A 19,637-nucleotide genomic window follows, 5' to 3' on the forward strand; every position below is an offset into this window, starting at 1 on the left:
AGACATGACCGGTGAGACATGACTGGTGAGACATGACTGGTGAGACATGACCGGTGAGACATGACTGGTGAGACATGACCGGTGAGACATGACCGGTGAGACATGATTGGTGAGACATGACTGGTGAGACATGACCAGTGAGACATGACTGGTGAGACATGATTGGTGAGACATGACAGGTGAGACATGACTGGTGAGACATGACCGGTGAGACATGACTGGTGAGACATGATTGGTGAGACATGACAGGTGAGACATGACTGGTGAGACATGACCGGTGAGACATGACTGGTGAGACATGACCAGTGAGACATGACTGGTGAGACATGACCGGTGAGACATGACTGGTGAGACATGACCGGTGAGACATGACTGGTGAAACATGACCGGTGAGACATGACCGGTGAGACATGACTGGTGAGACATGACCGGTGAGACATGACTGGTGAGACATGACTGGCGAGACATGACCGGTGAGACATGACTGGTGAGACATGACTGGTGAGACATGACCGGTGAGACATGACTGGTGAGACATGACCGGTGAGACATGACAGGTGAGACATGATTGGTGAGACATGACTGGTGAGACATGGCTGGTGAGACATGACTGGTGAGACATGACCGGTGAGACATGACTGGTGAGACATGATTGGTGAGACATGACCGGTGAGACATGACCGGTGAGACATGACTGGTGAGACATGACCGATGAGACATGACTGGTGAGACATGACTGGTGAGACATGACCGGTGAGACATGACTGGTGAGACATGACCGGTGAGACATGACTGGTGAGACATGATTGGTGAGACATGACTAGTGAGACATGGCTGGTGAGACATGACTGGTGAGACATGACCGGTGAGACATGACTGGTGAGACATGATTGGTGAGACATGACTGGTGAGACATGGCTGGTGAGACATGACTGGTGAGACATGACCGGTGAGACATGACTGGTGAGACATGGCTGGTGAGACATGACTGGTGAGACATGACCGGTGAGACATGACTGGTGAGACATGACTGGTGAGACATGGCTGGTGAGACATGACTGGTGAGACATGACCGGTGAGACATGACTGGTGAGACATGGCTGGTGAGACATGACTGGTGAGACATGACCGGTGAGACATGACTGGTGAGACATGACCGGTGAGACATGACCGGTGAGACATGACTGGTGAGACATGACTGGTGAGACATGACCGGTGAGACATGGCTGGTGAAACATGATTGGTGAGACATGACCGGTGAGACATGGCTGGTGAGACATGACCGGTAAGACATGACTGGTGAGACATGATTGGTGAGACATGACCGGTGAGACATGGCTGGTGAGACATGACCGGTAAGACATGACTGGTGAGACATGACCGGTAAGACATGACTGGTGAGACATGACTGGTGAGACATGACCGGTGAGACATGACTGGTGAGACATGACCGGTAAGACATGACTGGTGAGACATGACCGGTAAGACATGACTGGTGAGACATGACTGGTGAGACATGACCGGTGAGACATGACTGGTGAGACATGACTGGTAAGACATGACTGGTGAGACACGACTGGTGAGACATGACTGGTGAGACATGACTGGTGAGACATGACTGGTGAGACATGACTGGTGAGACATGACTGGTGAGACATGACTGGTGAGACATGACCGGTAAGACATGTACACCACATGTTTCTCTAGTGATTGTAACCCCCTGGTAGTGGGGAGGGGGGGTAGGTAGGGGGGAGGGTCATACATGACCTGGTGAAGGTCTGGGAATAATGAGGTTTGATGAATGTTGGGTAGAGGGGAGGGTATCTCTGTTTCCTCGGATCAAGACCCCTTTTCAACACCATTAAGGTTTATAATATAGAGGACATCAACTTCTCTTTCTTCTCTCTCTCTCTTTTTTTTTTTTATACACAGGGTTTGACAAGGTTAAGGATCCCTAGCTTTATTGACAGCTATTTACAGGTTAAGGATCCCTAGCTTTATTGACAGCTATTTACAGGTTAAGGATTCCTAGCTTTATTGGCAAGCTAAGAGCTGTTACCTACATCAGCTCATTTGAAAGCATTTTTATTGTTATGAGACATACAAGTAGGGAACAGGATGAAGTTGGAGCCATCTGTGGGCCAGCATTTTCATTTGATCAACTGACTTTATCTCGTTGACATCATTATGCTGTACGAATGTGTTCCATACTCGAGTCATCCTGGGTATGTATGATCTCAGATGGAGTGATGTTCTGGAGAAGGGTACAGCCAGAGTGAAGTTGCTGCTTTCTGCCCGTCTTGTGGCATAAAAGCTTGTTTCACGCTGTCCTCGAAGTGGATGCAAGTGTGGTATTTTGACAATATTGGCCTTGTACATAACAGTAAGGCCACCCACATCCCTCCTATGTTGAAGGCTCTGCTGAAATGACAGATCTATCCAGGATGGGTCCAGGCGAGAGATGAGACGTCTTGGTCTGTTCTCTACTCTGTCAGGCAGTCGCAGATGAGAGGGGGGGGGGGCAGGCAAACCAAGAAAGTGGAGCATACTCAAGGTGCGAGCGTACTTGTGCCTCGTACAGGATCTTGCAACCCCTACTGTCAAGCAGATGCGAGATACGGCGAAGTGCTGTAAGCTTCCTGGCTGCCTTGTTTGCAAGATTTACAACATGGTTCTTCATGGTTAGTTTGGAGTCAAATTTCACCCCAAGGATATCAACTTCTTCTCCATGTGCCAACACCCTCCCATTCATCCTTACTACTGCACCAGCATTACCATCATGGTGCCTAGAGACGATCATCATTTGCGTTTTCTCAGGTGCAAATGTTACTTGCCATCTATTTCCCCAAGCTGATATAGCTCTCAGCTGGTGATTGATGTAGCTTAGAGCAGCTGGCATTTCTTCTCTTCGATAAGTGAATGTCAGTGTACAGTCGTCTGCATATGCATGTGATTCTGGGATGAGATGAAGAAGGTCGTTGAAGTAGACATTCCATAACAATGGACCCAGCACGCTTCCTTGTGGAACACTTGCCCCAATAGGATGCCTCGCTGATTCCGTTCCATTGAGAACTACACTTAGAGATCTACCATGAAGGTAATCACTGAGAAGATATAGCGTAGAGCCTGCAATTCCCAGTGCTTGAAGTTTTGCTAAGAGGCCCTGGTGCCACACCCGGTCGAAAGCGCCAGCAATGTCCAGTGCTACCACACAGCTGACTTTGGATTCATCCAGTGACTGGTGCCACTTAGTGGAGAGGTTTAACAACAGATCAGCAGCAGAGTAACCTTTCCTGAAGCCATATTGACGATCACAAAGTAGTGAGTGGTAGTCAAAAAACTCTGTCATTTGTCTTGAGATTATTGTCTCAAGGATCTTACCAGTGATTCACAGGAGTGACACTGGTCTGTAGTTGCTGATTTCTGCTCTGCTCTTCTTTTTGTGAACAGGGACTACATTTGCCTCTTTCCATAGAGAGGGCCATTTACACTGTACTAGGCAGTTCTGAAAGATGCGAGTTAGAGGTGCTGCTAGCTGGTCTGCACATCTTCTCAACAATCTTGGGCTCAACTTGTCTGGGCCCACAGCCTTTTCTTGGTCAAGCGATTTAAGAAGGAAATGCACCTCCTCCTGCCTTATTGTCACCACTGACAGTTTTGACACAGTTCTCTCTCTCTCTCTCTCTCTCTCCTCTCTCTCTCCTCTCTCTCTCCTCTCTCTCTCTCTCTCTCTCCTCCCTCTCTCCCCACTCCCTCCCTCCCTCCCTTCCTCCCTCTTTCTCTCCCTCCCTTCCTCCCTCTTTCTCTCCCTCCCTTCCTCCCTCTTTCTCTCCCTCCCTTCCTCCCTCTTTCTCTCCCTCCCTTCCTCCCTCTTTCTCTCCCTCTCTCAAACCCTCCCTCCCTCTCTCCCTCCCTTCCTTCCTCCCTCCCTCCGTCCCTCTCTCCGTCCCTCTCTCCCTCCCTCCCTCCCTCTCTCCCTCCTTCCTCCCTCCCTCTCTCCCTTCCTTCCTCTCTCCCTCCCTCCTATTCTCACTCCCTCTCTCCCTCCCTCTCTCCCTCCCATCCTCCCTTCCTCCCTCCCTCTCTCCCTCCATCCCTCCCTTCCTCCTTTCCTCTCTCCCTCCCTTCCTCCCTCCCTCCCTATCCCTCTCTCTCCTCCGTCCTCCCTCCTCTCCTCCTTCCTCCTCCTCCTCTCCTCCTCTCCCTCCCTCCCTCCACCTCCCTCCTCCCCTCCCTCCTCTCCTCTCCTCCTCACTCCTCCCTCCTCCCTTCCTCCTCCTCTCCTCCCTCTCTCCCTCCTCCCTCCCTCACTCCTTCCCTCCTCCTTCCTCCTCTCCCTCCCTTCCTCCTCCTCCTCTCCCTCCTTCCTCCCTCCCTCTCCTCCTCCTCCTCCCTCCCCTCCCCTCCCCTCTCCCTCCTCCTCCTCCCTCCTCCTCCTCCCTCTCTCCCTCCTCCTCTCCTCCTTCCTCCTCCTCTCTCCCTCCTCCTCCTCCTCCTCCCTCCCTCTCCTCCCCCTCTCTCTCCTCCTCCCTCCTCCCTCCTCTCCTCTCCTCCCTCCCTCCTTCCTTCCCTCCTCCCTCGCTCCCTCCTCTCTCCCTCCCTCCCTCACTCCTCCTCCCTCCTCCTCCCTCTCCTCCCTCCCTCCTCTCCTCCCTCCCTCCTCCCTCCTCCCTCCTCCCTCCCTCCCTCCTCCTCCTCACTCCCTCCTCCTCTCCTCCTCCTCCTCCTCCTCCTCCTCCTCCTCCCTCCTCACTCCTCCCCTCCCACCTCCTCCTCCCCTCCTCCCTCCTCCCCTCCCTCCCTCCTCTCCCCTCCTCCCTCCCTCTCTCTCCCCTCCTCCTCCCTCCCTCCCTCCTCCTCCCTCCTCCTCCTCTCCCTCCCTCCCTCACCTCCTCCCTCCTCCTCCTCTCCTCCCTCCCTCCTCCTCTCCTCCCTCCCCTCCCCCTCCTCCTCCCTCCCTCCCCTCCTCCCTCACTCCTCCCTCCCTCACCTCCTCCTCCCCTCCCCCTCCCTCACTCCCTCCTCTCTCCCCTCCTCCCTCCCTCCTCCCTCCCTCCCCTCTCCTCCCTCCTCCCTCCCACCTCACCTCCTCACTCCTCCCTCCCCTCACTCCCTCCTCCTCCTCCCTCCTCCTCCCTCCCTCCCACCTCCTCCCCACTCCCTCCCTCCTCCTCCTCCCTCCCTCCCTCCCACCTCCCTCCCTCCTCACTCCTCCCTCCCTCCCTCCATCCACCCCTCACCTCCCTCCCTCTCTCCCTCCCTCCCTCACTCCACCTCCCTCCCTCCCCCTCCCTCCTCCTCTCTCCCTCCCTCCCTCCCTCCCTCCTCCTCCTCCCTCTCTCCCACCCTCCCTCCTCCTCCTCCCTCCCTCCCTCACTCCCTCCTCCTCCCTCCCCTCCCTCCTCCTCCTCCCTCCCTCCCTCCCACCTCCCCTCCTCCTCCTCCTCCTCCCTCCTCTCCCTCCTCCGTCACTCCCTCCTCCTCCCTCCACCTCCTCCCTCCTCTCCCTCCTCCCTCCCTCCTCCCCACCTCCTCCCCTCCCTCCCCTCCTCCCTCCCTCCTCCTCCTCCTCCCTCCCTCCCCTCTCCCTCCCTCCCCCCTCCTCCTCCTCCTCCTCCCTCCCTCCCTCCCTCCTCCTCCCCTCCTCCTCCCTCCCTCCTCCTCCTCCCTCCCTCCTCCTCACCTCCCTCCCTCTCTCCCTCCTCCCCCCTCCTTCCTCCTCCCTCCCTCCTCCCTCTCTCCCTCCCTCCCTCACTCCTCCCTCCCTCTCTCACTCCCTCCCTCCCTCACTCACTCCTCCCTCCTCTCCCTCCCTCCCTCCCTCCCTCTCTCCTCCTCCTCACCTCTCCCTCCCTCCCTCTCTCCCCTCCCTCCTCACTCCCTCCCTCCCTCCTCACTCACTCCTCCCTCCCTCCTCCTCCACTCCCTCCCTCCCTCACCCTCCCCTCCCTCACTCCCTCCCTCCCTCTCTCCCTCTCCTCCCCTCTCTCCCTCCCTCCCTCCCTCCCTCCCTCCTCCCTCCTCTCCCTCCCTCTCCCTCCCTCCCTCCCTCCCTCTCTCCCTCCCTCCCTTCTCCCTCCCTCTCTCCCTCCCTCCCTCCCTCCCTCTCTCTCCCTCCCTCCCTCCCTCCCTCCTCCTCCCTCCCTCCCTCTCTCCCTCCTCCTCGCTCCCCCCCTCCTCCCTCCCTACCCCCCTCTCTCCATCCCTCCCTCCCTCCCTTCCTCACTCCCTCCCTCTCTCCCTCCCTCACTCCCTCTCTCTCTCCCTCTCTCACTCCCTCCCTCCCTCCCTCCCTCCCTCCCTCCCTCCCTCCCTCCTTCTCTCTCTCCCTCCCTCCCTCTCTCACTCCCTCCCTCCCCAACCTCCCTCCCTCCCTCCTCCTCCCTCCCTCCCTCCCTCCCTCCCTCTCTCCCTCCCTCTCCTCCCTCCCTCCCACTCCCTCCCTCCCTCCCCTCCCTCCCTCCCTCACTCCCTCCCCTCCCTCCTCCCTCCCTCCTCCCTCCCTACCCTCCCTCCCTCCCCCTCCCTCCCTCCCTCCCTCCCTCCCTCTCTCCCTCCCTCCTCCCTCCCTCCCTCCCTCCCTCCCTCCCTCCCTCCCTCCCTCCCTCCCTCCCTCCTCCCTCCCTCCCTCCCTCACTCCCTCCCTCCCTCCCTCTCCCTCCCTCCCTCCCTCCCTCTCTCCCTCCCTCCCTCCCTCCCTCCCTCCCTCTCTCCCTCCCTCCCTCCCTCCCTCCCTCCTCCCTCCCTCCCCACTCCCTCCCTCCCTCCCTCCCTCCCTCCCTCACTCCCTCCCTCCCTCCCTCTCCCTCCCTCCCCTCCCTCCCTCCCTCCCTCCCTCCCTCCCTCCCTCCCTCTCTCCCCCTCCCTCCCTCCCTCCCTCCCTCTCCCTCCCTCCCTACTCCCTCCCTCCCTCCCTCCCTCCTCCCTCCCTCCCTCCCTCCCTCCCTCCCTCCCTCCCTCCCTCCCTCCCTCCCTCCCTCCCTCCCTCCCTCCCTCCCTCCCTCCCTCCCCCTCCCTCCCTCCTCTCCCTCCCTCCCTCCCTCCCTCCCTCCCTCCCTCCCTCCCTCCCTCCCTCCCTCCCTCACTCCCTCCCTCCCTCCCTCTCCTCCCTCCCTCCCTCCCTCCCTCTCTCCCTCCCTCCCTCCCTCCCTCCCTCCCTCCCTCCCTCCCTCCCTCCCCTCCCTCCCTCCCTCCCCTCCCTCCCTCCCTCCCTCCCTCTCTCCCTCCCTCCCTCCCTCACTCCCTCCCTCACTCCCTCTCTCCCTCACTCCCTCCCTCCCTCCCTCTCCCTCCCTCCCTCCCTCCCTCCCTCCCTCTCCCTCCCTCCCTCCCTCCCTCTCCTCCCTCCCTCCCTCCCTCCCTCCCCCTCCCTCCCTCCCTCCCTCCCTCCCTCACTCCCTCCCTCCCTCCCTCTCCCTCCCTCACTCCCTCCCTCCCTCTCTCCCTCCCTCCCTCCCTCCCTCTCTCCCTCCCTCCCTCCCTCCCTCCCTCCCTCCCTCCCCTCCCTCCCTCCCTCCCTCTCCCTCCCTCCCTCCCTCCCTCCTCCCTCCCTCCCTCACTCCCTACCTCCCTCCCTCTCTCACTCCCTACCTCCCTCCCTCTCTCCCTCCCTACCTCCCTCCCTCCCTCCTCTCCCTCCCTCCCTCCCTCCCTCCCTCCCTCTCCCTCCCTCACTCCCTCCCTCCCTCCCTCTCTCCCTCCCTCCCTCCCTCCCTCTCCCTCCCTCCCTCCCTCACTCCCTCCCTCCCTCCCCTCCTCCCACTCCCTCCCTCCCTCCCTCCTCCCTCCCTCCCTCCCTCCTCTCCCTCCCTCCCTCCCTCCTCCCTCCCTCCTCCCTCCCTCCTCCCTCCCTCCCTCCCTCCCTCCCTCCCTCCCTCCCTCCCTCTCCCTCCCTCCCTCCCTCCCTCCCTCCCTCCCACCCTCCCTCCCTCCCTCTCTCCCTCCCTCCCTCTCTCCCTCCCTCCCTCTCCCTCCCTCACTCCCTCCCTCCCTCCCTCACACACAACTTTGATATCTCTACCCCACAAATTTCCACTTTAACATCAATGTTTCAATATATTGCTTCTTGCCCTAGAGAATTATACATAAATTTATATATAAATATATATATAAACTGCGTAATTAACTATTCTTTTGTCTCTCTCTCTCTCTCTCTTTCTTTCTTTCTCTCTCTATCTATCTCTCTCTCTATCTCTATCTATCTATCTATTTCAAAAAATCGCAAACAAGCGATGCAAGATGCAAAACAACCACGGGGGGGGGAGTTGAGTAATAGCTCTAGGCCTTTCGTGTTGCAATCAACACATCATCAGGAACTTGCAATGTTGCAGGAAAGAGGAGGAGGTGCAAGCAAACACAATCCCAGGAAGCACTTTCGTTCCTCAGGCGTTGTATCACCCCTACGGGTTCACCGCTTACCTAAGAATATAATGATTATAATAATATTATTAACGGTCATAATAATAATAAATAATAATAACAATAATAATAATAATAATAATAATAATAATAATAACAATAATAATTCACACCTGCAGTGGGAGTTCACTTGTTCAAATTTGTTCGGTTCACTGAGCTGTTATATTCCTCTATTGTACATTTTCACTATAATTAAAGCCATGTTTATATATATATATATATATATATATATATATATATATATATATATATAATGAAGTGTTTATATATTTATAGATGTGTATACAGTGAGAACAGCAATGTATATTCCCTAGAAGTGGTGTATATCTCAGTATGTATGCTATTTAGATTTTGTCTAAATTAGTATTGACGGGGTGGGTAGCTCCATTCCCTGGACCAAGAGCCCTTCACTGGTTTCAAAGTAATTCTCTACTGGAAGAGAATAAAACTTACAAAATTGATAAAAAGAAAAAAAGAGAATATTACGAATTATGGCTGAAGATGAAGAAGAAAATAGATTTTAGGTATAACAGAAAAAATGGGGAGAAATTTGTATGATTGAAGGGAAGGTGTATTTCCACTGATTGAAGGGAAGGTGTATTTCCACTGTATGATTGGAAAGATATCCTACTTTAAGTGGAACATGATTCTTGCAACACAAATGTAACAAACGGGAATTACCAATAGACCCCTGGCTGCCTTCATGAGCAAGGTGGGCAGGTACCTAAAGTCAGTACCTGATTAGCTGGACTGTGGTTCGTAAGTTGGACTACGTACATCCTGGTTGATCAGGCCCTATCCACCTGGAGGCCTGGTCAAGGACTGGTCAACAGGGGTGTTGGCCCCCGGAACACCGTCCTGGTAGGTAGGTAGATGCATATCTCAACATATATACGACTTAGGTGTATAGCGTAGTGAACTAGACAGCTGAACTACCAAGATATGGTACAGATGTAATTATGATCATCTACAGTAACTATGTCAATACAGCTGTGGGAATATAAACAAATATGACTCGTTTAATTATAAAGAAAGTCAAGTCTCTTCCATGAAGTTGCTTCGAAAAGCCTTTATCTATTTTGTATTCTTAATGTTATATATGTGGTTATCACATTTCATCTTTTCCTGTCTATGTGTGAGCCAGCACGCCTGTGAGAGACAGCGTATTTGTCATTACCTCTTGAGGTGTTAGTTGAGGTATTGGGATTAAAAGAATGTAATGAGACACTGCGACACTAAACGTGGATAACGACTCCCATGACTGTAAACGAGTCTGTCGACTGTGTCGCGATAGTAAACGAGTGGGATGACCGCCCCGCGACAGTAAAGGAGTTGGGATGACCGCCCCACGACAGTAAACGAGTGGGATGACCGCCCCGCGACAGTAAACGAGTTGGGATGACCGCCCCACGATAGTAAACGAGTGGGATGACCGCCCCGCGACAGTAAACGAGTTGGGATGACCGCCCCACGATAGTAAACGAGTTGGGATGACCGCCCCACGATAGTAAACGAGTGGGATGACCGCCCCACGATAGTAAACGAGTGGGATGACCGCCCCACGACAGTAAACGAGTTGGGATGACCGCCCCACGATAGTAAACGAGTTGGGATGACCGCCCCACGACAGTAAACGAGTGGGATGACCGCCCCACGACAGTAAACGAGTTGGGATGACCGCCCAACGAAAGTAAACGAGTGGGATGACCGCCCCGCGACAGTAAACTAGTTGGGATGACCACCCACCCCCACGACAGGGTATTTCAGGTATTATTTGAGGTATCTGAGGTACTACTTGAGTTACCACACTTGTGGTGTCACAACACACGACCAAGAACCAACATCTTACTCACCGCTACATTAATATGCACAACACTCGTGAGGTGACTTAAGTCTCGCTCTCCCAAAACCCGAACTATGGTTGTGAACTGCCTGCCTAAAGTCCCATTCAATCCATGCATCGAGTGAAGGTTCCTTGATGACGAATGTGAAGAATCCCCTGTCATCCACAACACAATATATCACTGTCAGTTGTCCAGGTGAAAATAATATCCCTGAAAGGGGTAAGCCCGTGTAACAACGTCAGAACCTGAAGAATTACCTTTGGAACGAAACACCTTTGTATGTTCAGTGATGTGGCATAACAATGTATATTCTGAAACTCTCATTAATAATGATACTTTTCGAACACCAGGTATAATATAGCTCAGTAGATAATTCTTGTGTACAGCTATCACCAGCGCTGCTCAACTGTATTCAATTATGTATATTTGATTTATCAGCTGATACTCGTAGTTCAAGGAAACATAGAGAGATGAATTTAACCGATATTTTCTACTTTAACAAGATGTCTCTTTCTTACTTTAGTTCAATTCCTAATGGTTATAATCATAACAATTATTTTTAATGGGGTGGACTGGTAAGCCAGTGGAAGGCCTCAGGCAGATGGCCAAAAGCTCCAGTGGCGGATCTGGAAACACTTGCTCCGTTTCCTGACAAACTTACCTAACCTAACCTGTTAGGATACTAGTAACAAGGTTTTTAAATTCCTCACTACACACTTGTACACAGAGATATATTTCTTTCAGGTCAGTACAGGTCTAGCACAGGTCATTGAAAGATGCTGCTAGGTGAACCAGGTCTAGCACAGGTCATTGAGAGATGCTGCTAGGTGAACCAGGTCTAGCACAGGTCATTGAGAGATACTGCTCGGTGAACCAGGTTTAGCACAGGTCATTGAGAGATGCTGCTAGGTGAACCAGGTCTAGCACAGGTCATTGAGAGATGCTGCTAGGTGAACCAGGTCTAGCACGGGTCATTGAGAGATGCTGCTAGGTGAACCAGGTTTAGCACAAGTCATTGAGAGATGCTGCTAGGTGAACCAGGTCTAGCACAGGTCATTGAGAGATACTGCTCGGTGAACCAGGTTTAGCACAGGTCATTGAGAGATGCTGCTAGGTGAACCAGGTCTAGCACAGGTCATTGAGAGATGCTGCTAGGTGAACCAGGTCTAGCACGGGTCATTGAGAGATGCTGCTAGGTGAACCAGGTTTAGCACAAGTCATTGAGAGATGCTGCTAGGTGAACCAGGTCTAGCACAGGTCATTGAGAGATGCTGCTAGGTGAACCAGGTCTAGCACAGGTCATTGAGAGATGCTGCTAGGTGAACCAGGTCTAGCACGGGTCATTGAGAGATGCTGCTAGGTGAACCAGGTCTAGCACAAGTCATTGAGAGATGCTGCTAGGTGAACCAGGTCTAGCACAAGTCATTGAGAGATGCTGCTAGGTGAACCAGGTCTAGCACAGGTCATTGAGAGATGCTGCTAGGTGATCCAGCATCATACAAGTGTGTCCATGGTATAGCTGCTCTGTACAACCAGCTTTCATTAAAACTACAAACCTCTTCACCTCTACCCTTTACTGGTGAGGAGTTAAGATGCCAACTCTGAGCTAGGCTTTGGAAGCCTAGTAGTGGGACAACAGGCAGGAAGACCAAGACATACAAATTTCAATGGAAATTCTTTTCACTCAGTGGAACACTGATGAAACCTTGACAACACTCTGAGACGTTAATCTACGGCCTGACACTGACCACAAAACTGTGCATATTCAGCAAGCTTTCCATTGATTACTGGTATTTCACAATGTTATTTGTTTGTCTATCCTTGGCTGACATTTATCTTACATTTCTTTGACTTTCTGATTTTCTGAATCATAATTAAAATGCAATGGTAGTGTAAATCCAGTCTTAAATTACATTTCAGAAGTTATTTTTCCAGCACCACGAATAACTACACAGTTACACAAATAACCCGTAGACAGGAGAGAGGAGCTTACCACGACTTTTCGGTCCGTCTTGGACTATTTATAGTCACATTTGGACTATTTACAAAGTTATTGTGACTTTGTAAATGGTCCAAGTCGGACCGAAACGTCTTTATAAGCTCCTCTCTCCTGTGTCCGGGTTATTTCTGCATTGTTCCAGTCACGGTATTGTGCCTTTTTTGTTCTTTCTACATAGCTGTTAGTCAAGGTCTCCAGAATTAAAAGTCAGACAATTCTTCTAGTGACGAGAAATTTGTAAAACTTCTGGTAGCAAATTAGTTCCAAAAATGTGAACTGCTTAAAAGTTTCTCCCTTGACCAGGTGTATACTTTATCTCTCTCTCTCTCTCTCTCACAGTGAGCAGCGGGTGTCTGCTAATTACAATTCACAATACGTGAGAAGAATGAGAGTAATTTACTTGAGGCTGCGACCTCCCACGAGCGCCACACACATCTTTCTTTTACACATGCTAACCCACTTAAAAAACTCTGTTTTTTACCTCCATTGTCCGTGTATCAAGTGGAATATGATAGTCCACTTAACACGATATATATGTGCAGTAAGATCACAGTAAACAGGTGATATCACAATATGGAGAACAACCACTGTGGAAGAATAGTGAAATTCCAAGTGCTTTCGTGGCTTCTCAGATTATCAAGAAATTTCACTGTTTTTAACAGTGGTTGTTTCGCTCGATATGTTATTAATATTCCAAGGAGAACTAGCCAGGAATCACAGCTAACTCCTGCTCCCACTGTCTAAATATCACATAGAACAAGGTAGCAGCACGTTGCTGTTGTATCTAACATTAAAATAAAAGGGAGACTGACACAACCACTTTATAAACATCTTTCCGCCAGAGATAAGATGAATACCTCACTATCTGACTAGTACACTAAGTGACGCTATAATCATCTTGATAAGACAAACGGAAATCCTGCTCCTCAGGGCTACTTCAGGAGATTAAGGAATATTGTAATTCTGGAACAAATCTCATTACCTTCCCTTCCCCAGGAGAGGCTATTTCGAGACTCAGCTCCTGGCCCCGCCAGGGGTGTGTGTGTGTGTGTGTGTGAACCTTTGATGTGTATAAAGCTTGTACGAATAATACCTCACCTACAAGGGTCGAGATTCAGCTCCTGGCCCCGCCAGGGGTGTGTGTGTGTGTGTGTGCGTGTGTGTGTGTGTGTACTCACCTATTTGTGGTTGCAGGGGTCGAGTCCTAGCTCCTGGCCCCGCCTCTTCACCGGTTGCTACTAGACCCTCTCTCTCCCCGCTCCATGAGCTTTATCAAACCTCGTCTTAAAACTGTGTATGGTTCCTGCCTCCACTACGTCATTTTCTAGGCTATTCCACTGCCTTACAACTCTATGACTGAAGAAATACTTCCTACTATCTGTGTGTGTGTGTGTGTGTGTGTGTGTGTGTGTGTGTGTGTGTGTGTGTGTGTGTGTGTGTGTGTGTGTGTGTGTGTGTGTGTGTGTGTGTGTGTGAACCTTTGATGTGTATAAAGCTTGTACGAATAATACCTTTCCTTTCATTTTTCTATTTCTATCAGAATTATTCCCAGGGGCACCACCGGCACCAGAAGCCTCGGGGAATTAAAAAGGATTTCCCACAGGTAAGACGAAGCTAACAGACTAAACCGTAAAAAGCTTCACCTTGTAAAGCCTCGAACCGTATCAAGTGTCCTCCGTGTAAAGCTCCTACCGTGTAAAGCTCCTACCGTGTAAAGCCTCTACCGTGTAAATGCCCCGAGGGCGAGAACCCCTTTTTGTAAGTAATTCATTCTTATAACAGCCTTGTTAACACTTTTCTGAAAGCTAAAACGAGGCAAGATGCGCCACTCAAAATTTCTTTGAGAGATGGACATTATCCAGCTTACTCGTGCTCTCTGACTGACCAAGACGGATGCTACAAGAAGTTTTCTGAGCCGCTTTCAACCTGCTCACTAGAATTACAGAACAGTATTGAGTGAATGGAAGCATTGGAACTCAGGAGAACTTAGCGCCTCGCACGAATGTAGTATGGTGAATGAGGAGACGGGACATGTGTAGAGATATATTTACATTTTATGCTGGTTTCCAAATATTTTATGAATTTTTAATGGGTTGGCTGGTTGCTGTGTGTCACTGTTGCTGTACTGGGGGGCGGGGGTGATGGTTGTTGGGTAGTGTTGGTGGTGGTGATGATAGTGGTGGTGATGATAGTGGTGGTGCTGGTGGGATGGTAGTATATTAGACGATATATCAGTCCACCAGCTGGGCTGGTGGACTGATATATCGTCTGAGTGGTGAGTCTGGTGCCGCTCTCAGTGATGTCTGGAGTGAAGACATGAGTGGTGAGTCTGGTGCTGCTCTCAGTGATGTCTGGAGTGAAGAAATGAGTGGTGAGTCTGGTGCTGCTCTCAGACTGTTATTGCTCTGGAAGGTTGAACATTAGATCTCCTAAAATTGCTTCAACAACTGGCAGATATTGAGTTAGACTTGCCAATACCACCAGTCCGCGGTCTCACTTGTCTCAGGTACACAAATGTTGCATGTCTGAGGTCGATTTGAAGAGGCATGCTTAAATTATTGAATGGAAACGCTGCGATGACGAGGAAGATGAAAACAGAAGAAATATAAACTCACTGAACATAGCATTTCAGATCCATCATCACGATATTCTCGATTACTTGTTATAACTAATTTCCAGTCTATTTGTTCACTACATTTTTCCACATGTACAGTGTCTCCCATCATATCTACATCATCTTGAGCTCCCATGCCTCTCTCACTGCAAATAAACTATCTAATCATTATCATGTCGTATCTCAACTCTCTCCTCACCATGTATTTAACCCCGGGTCTCTCCTCCCGTAGGCTGGTCGTGTGGGCGTGGTCCTGGTGCTGGTCTGGGCATGTTGGTCTGGCATTGGTCGGGTTTTGGCCAATCACAGCCAGTGTGACGTGCAGGCCCTCCGCTGTGACGTCATCTGCGCCTTTCCTGACCTCGACCTTCACTGTAGCCGGTGCATCAGGAGGTCAGTGAGCCAACGTGACGTCACTAAGTCACGTAGGGCCAGGCACTGGTAGGGTTAAAGGCCAATAGTTGGAGGTATCGATCATGTGGGATTAAATAGTCAAGGTTAATGTGGTCAGGGTTTTGCTATGACTAGGTTACTAAGTGGGGGTCAAAAAGCTTATTTACTCATCATTTGGGACCGATAGACAGTTAAATTATATTACTGGTACACAATATACAACTAGTAAGATGTGTGCAACAGTAGGGTATGTTTACCTCTCCACTGCTTCTCTTACCTCCAATATTTACTCACCTCTGTATTCACCTGTAGAGCAGTGGAAGGTTTCCACAGTAAGATACTCAACTGTTGCACATGTGACCCAAGAGGTACTGAACCTGTGTACAAGAGCCAGGTAGTACCTGGGGTCAGAGCCAGGTAGTACCTGGGGTCAGAGCCAGGTAGTACCTGGGGTCAGAGCCAGGTAGTACCTGGGGTCAGAGCCAGGTAGTACCTGGGGTCAGAGCCAGGTAGTACCTGGGGTCAGAGCCAGGTAGTACCTGGGGTCAGAGCCAGGTAGTACCTGGGGTCAGAGCCAGGTAGTACCTGGGGTCAGAGCCAGGTAGTACCTGGGGTCAGAGCCAGGTAGTACCTGGGGTCAGAGCCAGGTAGTACCTGGGGTCAGAGCCAGGTAGTACCTGGGGTCAGAGCCAGGTAGTACCTGGGGTCAGAGCCAGGTAGTACCTGGGGTCAGAGCCAGGTAGTACCTGGGGTCAGAGCCAGGTAGTACCTGGGGTCAGAGCCAGGTAGTACCTGGGGTCAGAGCCAGGTAGTACCTGGGGTCAGAGCCAGGTAGTACCTGGGGTCAGAGCCAGGTAGTACCTGGGGTCAGAACCAGGTAGTACCTGGGGTCAGAGCCAGGTAGTACCTGGGGTCAGACATTAACGAAGCTGTCACTGGCAGTTATGTATTAGGAATTCTGAGATTTTTTTTCCTAGAAGATTTTAAAAATATAATAATCTCACAAACTTTTAGTATAATGTATTTTGTATTTGTATTTACTAGGAGAGTAGAAGACATAGAATACTCAAAATAGCCTCAAAGAGAAATCTCAGAATATTTTTCATTGAGTGTTTTTTATCTACATTTCTGAGGTTATGGGTCCCCGTACCTACACATAGAGGAGGACCTCATCCTTTATGTAAATAAAAATAACTTTAAACATTCTCAATATCGTAAAAATAAGAGATAGTAAAACCAATATTAACAAAGGCTTAAGACTAGGCTGGTATCATGGCTGTATGTTAGAAACACTGTTACAGTTGAAGGAAGTATTTGCTATGCTGCAGTGATACAATGTTCATTTCATTCTTAATGCTGTTTACTATCATATAATAGTGAGTAATTATAAACAAAAACATTTAAATGCTGTTCACTTTTTATCTCCCTGTATACAGACTAAGGGGGTCTTTTTTCTTCTTGTTACGGCTTGAGGTGGAAACAACGGCCAGTGGCTAAGAAAGTTGATCAGCGACACATTACATTTCTGTGTTTAACCGCGTTCTCTTTCTGTTTCCCAGACGACCCATGAGGTTTGGTAAAAGAAGTGAAGTCCTGAAAACATCCTCTGATGGGTCGTTAAGTGAGCAGCAACACGATGTACTGAAGGTGTCTTCAGATGGGTCGTTAAGCGAGCCACACGGTGTATTGAAAACGTCGTCAGATGGGTCATTAAGTTATCCCAACGGAATACTGAAGGCGTCATCAGATGAGTTGTTCACTGAGCCACTAAACACAAGGATCTCGAGTCTAGGACAGGCCCGTCTTCATACCATTAAGAGACATGATATGAAGTCCACCTCGGCCAGTAACACGAAGCAGCATACAAGACCAGCGGAACGGGAAAAGCAACCTGCCGTACTACTCAACGCTGGTCTTAGCCACTTTGTCAACAAGATCTGGAATCACTCTATTAAGAAAACCGTAGCTCCGAGACACTCACGAGACTCTTACAACACCGACCTCCTACACGGGCGCTATCCGCATGACCAGCAAGATAAGTTAGGCTTGAACAGTGATGATTCTGTGGACATGGACTTCACTACTCGAAGGAAGCGTCGAAGTACCTCCACCTTTTTCGACTTCATCGGCATCAGCAGGCGAAGTAATAGTGGCCACGGCACTAAGTTCCCCGAGGCGATGAGGATTAAGAGATCAGAAGCTCACGAGGTAGTGGAAGGACTCATGGAGCTGTTGGGTCTTGAGGAGCTGCCAGTAGATCCAAGAATCTACGGTTGCCACGAGTTACTTCCTGTCTTCGACTAGTCCCAGCGTCTCCGTTCTTCCTGCCGAAATATGCTCAACATGCGTAAATTTGTAGTGTAAAGCTGGCGTTGTTTGTACATTGAAAATAATATAGAAGTCCCATTCCCATTGACATAGTAATATAAGCATGAAATCAACCGTACAGTTTGTTTCTGTACCTGTTGTTGGAATCTTTAGTTAGGCACGAAGGTGGATAAATGTGTATATTGTTAAAATTGCAGTACTGACTGAAGGCTGACTTAGGAGCTTAGAGAGCACAACACTGATCACAGGATCATCAAAGATACTTCTGTAATCGCTGTTATGGATCAATGTCCTCCGCATACTTAGTAAATCTCTTGCAATAACATTTTCATCCGGGAGCTATGATAATGTATTTTATTGGATAGTCACAATTTCTTGCGACAAATATTTAGTGGTTACTCAAAAGAGTTCAGCATTTTGTAGACGTCTCGGAAAACTCTTCTCATTTATGGGTCCTAAAGTCATGCTGAGACTACTGATAACCGACCTTAGTGCTGTCATTAACTAAAAAAAAAAATTGTCAAGAAAGAATTACTTTATTATTGTAGGGGCAGTAAAACATATTTAACTAAAAAAAAAAAAACGTACAAAACTAGCTGCTCTCTAATTTGATCATCTAGGTTTGAATATCAATATATAGTTTATGTTTTGCTCATCTGCAAGTAACCGGAAGTAAAGAAGGAGGATAACGTAGCACAGACAATACATCAACTTGATGGCCACAAGTTGAATCAGATAGCATGGATTCTGATTGTGTATGAGTAACTGAGAGGATAGGAGCAGAGATTCGTCCCCCCAGTAACCATACCTAGGCGAATCCAATCAGGCATCATCAGCATGCATGTGGTTACAGTGGTTCCTCAACATGACTGGGCACTGAGGCTGGCTGAGAAGGGGTTTCCGACGTTCAATCTCAGCCGTGGCCGACTCTCTTTACTGAGGGTTCTCCAAGCTGTAAGACACTTGACGCTACTTAACGTGGAACTTCCCTAAAGCGAAAGAAGCCGGTCCTTAACGTGATTTTTACCAGTTGTTGCTTCCTGCATTCTTCCTGTTTCCTGTTCCAATATTGCTAAATAACTTTGCTAACTGGTCCTTCCTAGAGACTATCGTCAACTGGAGCGTAGGGTAATGAGAACAAATATCAGGTGAAGATTGGAATGAACGCTTTGCTGGATATTTCAACCAGCGACTGATCACCTGAAGACGACTAATATGTGTATATATGATGGTGTAGTTACAATGGTGTTCGTATTTCAGTGTGGCGAGCCAGAATGATGAACTGGAGGAAGAGGGCTGAGGAGGAGGGTAATGAGAGAGAGAAGAGAGGTAGAGAGAAAACTGAAGAGAAGAAAATAAGCTTAGGAGTATGAAAGAGAGAGAGCTGAGGTGATCAGCATCAGGCTGTCTGCTATCACTGTCACGATTTGTAAAGGAAAATCACTGACGGTGTACACACCCGTTGATAACACGGTCAGTAATGAGGAAAGAACACTCACCCCCTAACAACAAAGTTGCTCACAATAACTTAAACTCTCACGTGAACCGTGGTCTTGATTTCCAAATACAAACCAGTAATAACTTCAACATAAAGTGGGGGAGAGAGGTATGGCGGCTCCTCAGGATGAACACATTATTGCATTATGAATCTTAAGGTTGAAACTTCCCTAAAAATCTTAGAAGAAAACAATGGCTAGGGAAAGGAATATTTTTATAATCCAGAGTCCACAATCTTTCAGAGTTTGAAGAAAACGTCCTTAAATATTCTGTAATTGGTATTTGTGTAAAATAATACATGAAAATAAAATTTCAGCATATAAGCTCACCTTTGTTAAGTATTGACCTAGCATGTGTAATGTAAGGTTAACATGGCGGTGTAAAGCATAGTAATAATGCTGTACCGTTGGCATGATGGAACTGTCTTCAGGGACAAAAGTGCTATATAATATCGACACGATGGATAAAAATTAATGTATTTGTGACTTGATAAAGCCCACTGCGTGGGCGAAACGTTGTCAATAAATGCTCGCATTATACTGTA

At 49.8% G+C, this 19,637-nt stretch overlaps 1 protein-coding gene across 1 annotated transcript in view; it reads left to right on the plus strand.

The window, feature by feature from the left end:
- The window catches only part of LOC128700810 (uncharacterized), a 39,104-nt gene extending 19,467 nt beyond the window's left edge, over nt 1-19,637 (plus strand). The window contains exons 2-3 of the mRNA XM_070097170.1: nt 15,108-15,268; nt 16,828-19,637. Of these exons, the coding sequence (XP_069953271.1) occupies nt 15,108-15,268; nt 16,828-17,572 (906 nt within the window). The 3' untranslated portion in view covers nt 17,573-19,637. The remainder of the gene's footprint in view (nt 1-15,107; nt 15,269-16,827) is intronic.

This window comes from Cherax quadricarinatus, chromosome 56, assembly GCF_038502225.1.
Source record: "Cherax quadricarinatus isolate ZL_2023a chromosome 56, ASM3850222v1, whole genome shotgun sequence".
In the NCBI taxonomy this organism is placed as follows: Eukaryota; Metazoa; Arthropoda; class Malacostraca; order Decapoda; family Parastacidae; genus Cherax; species Cherax quadricarinatus.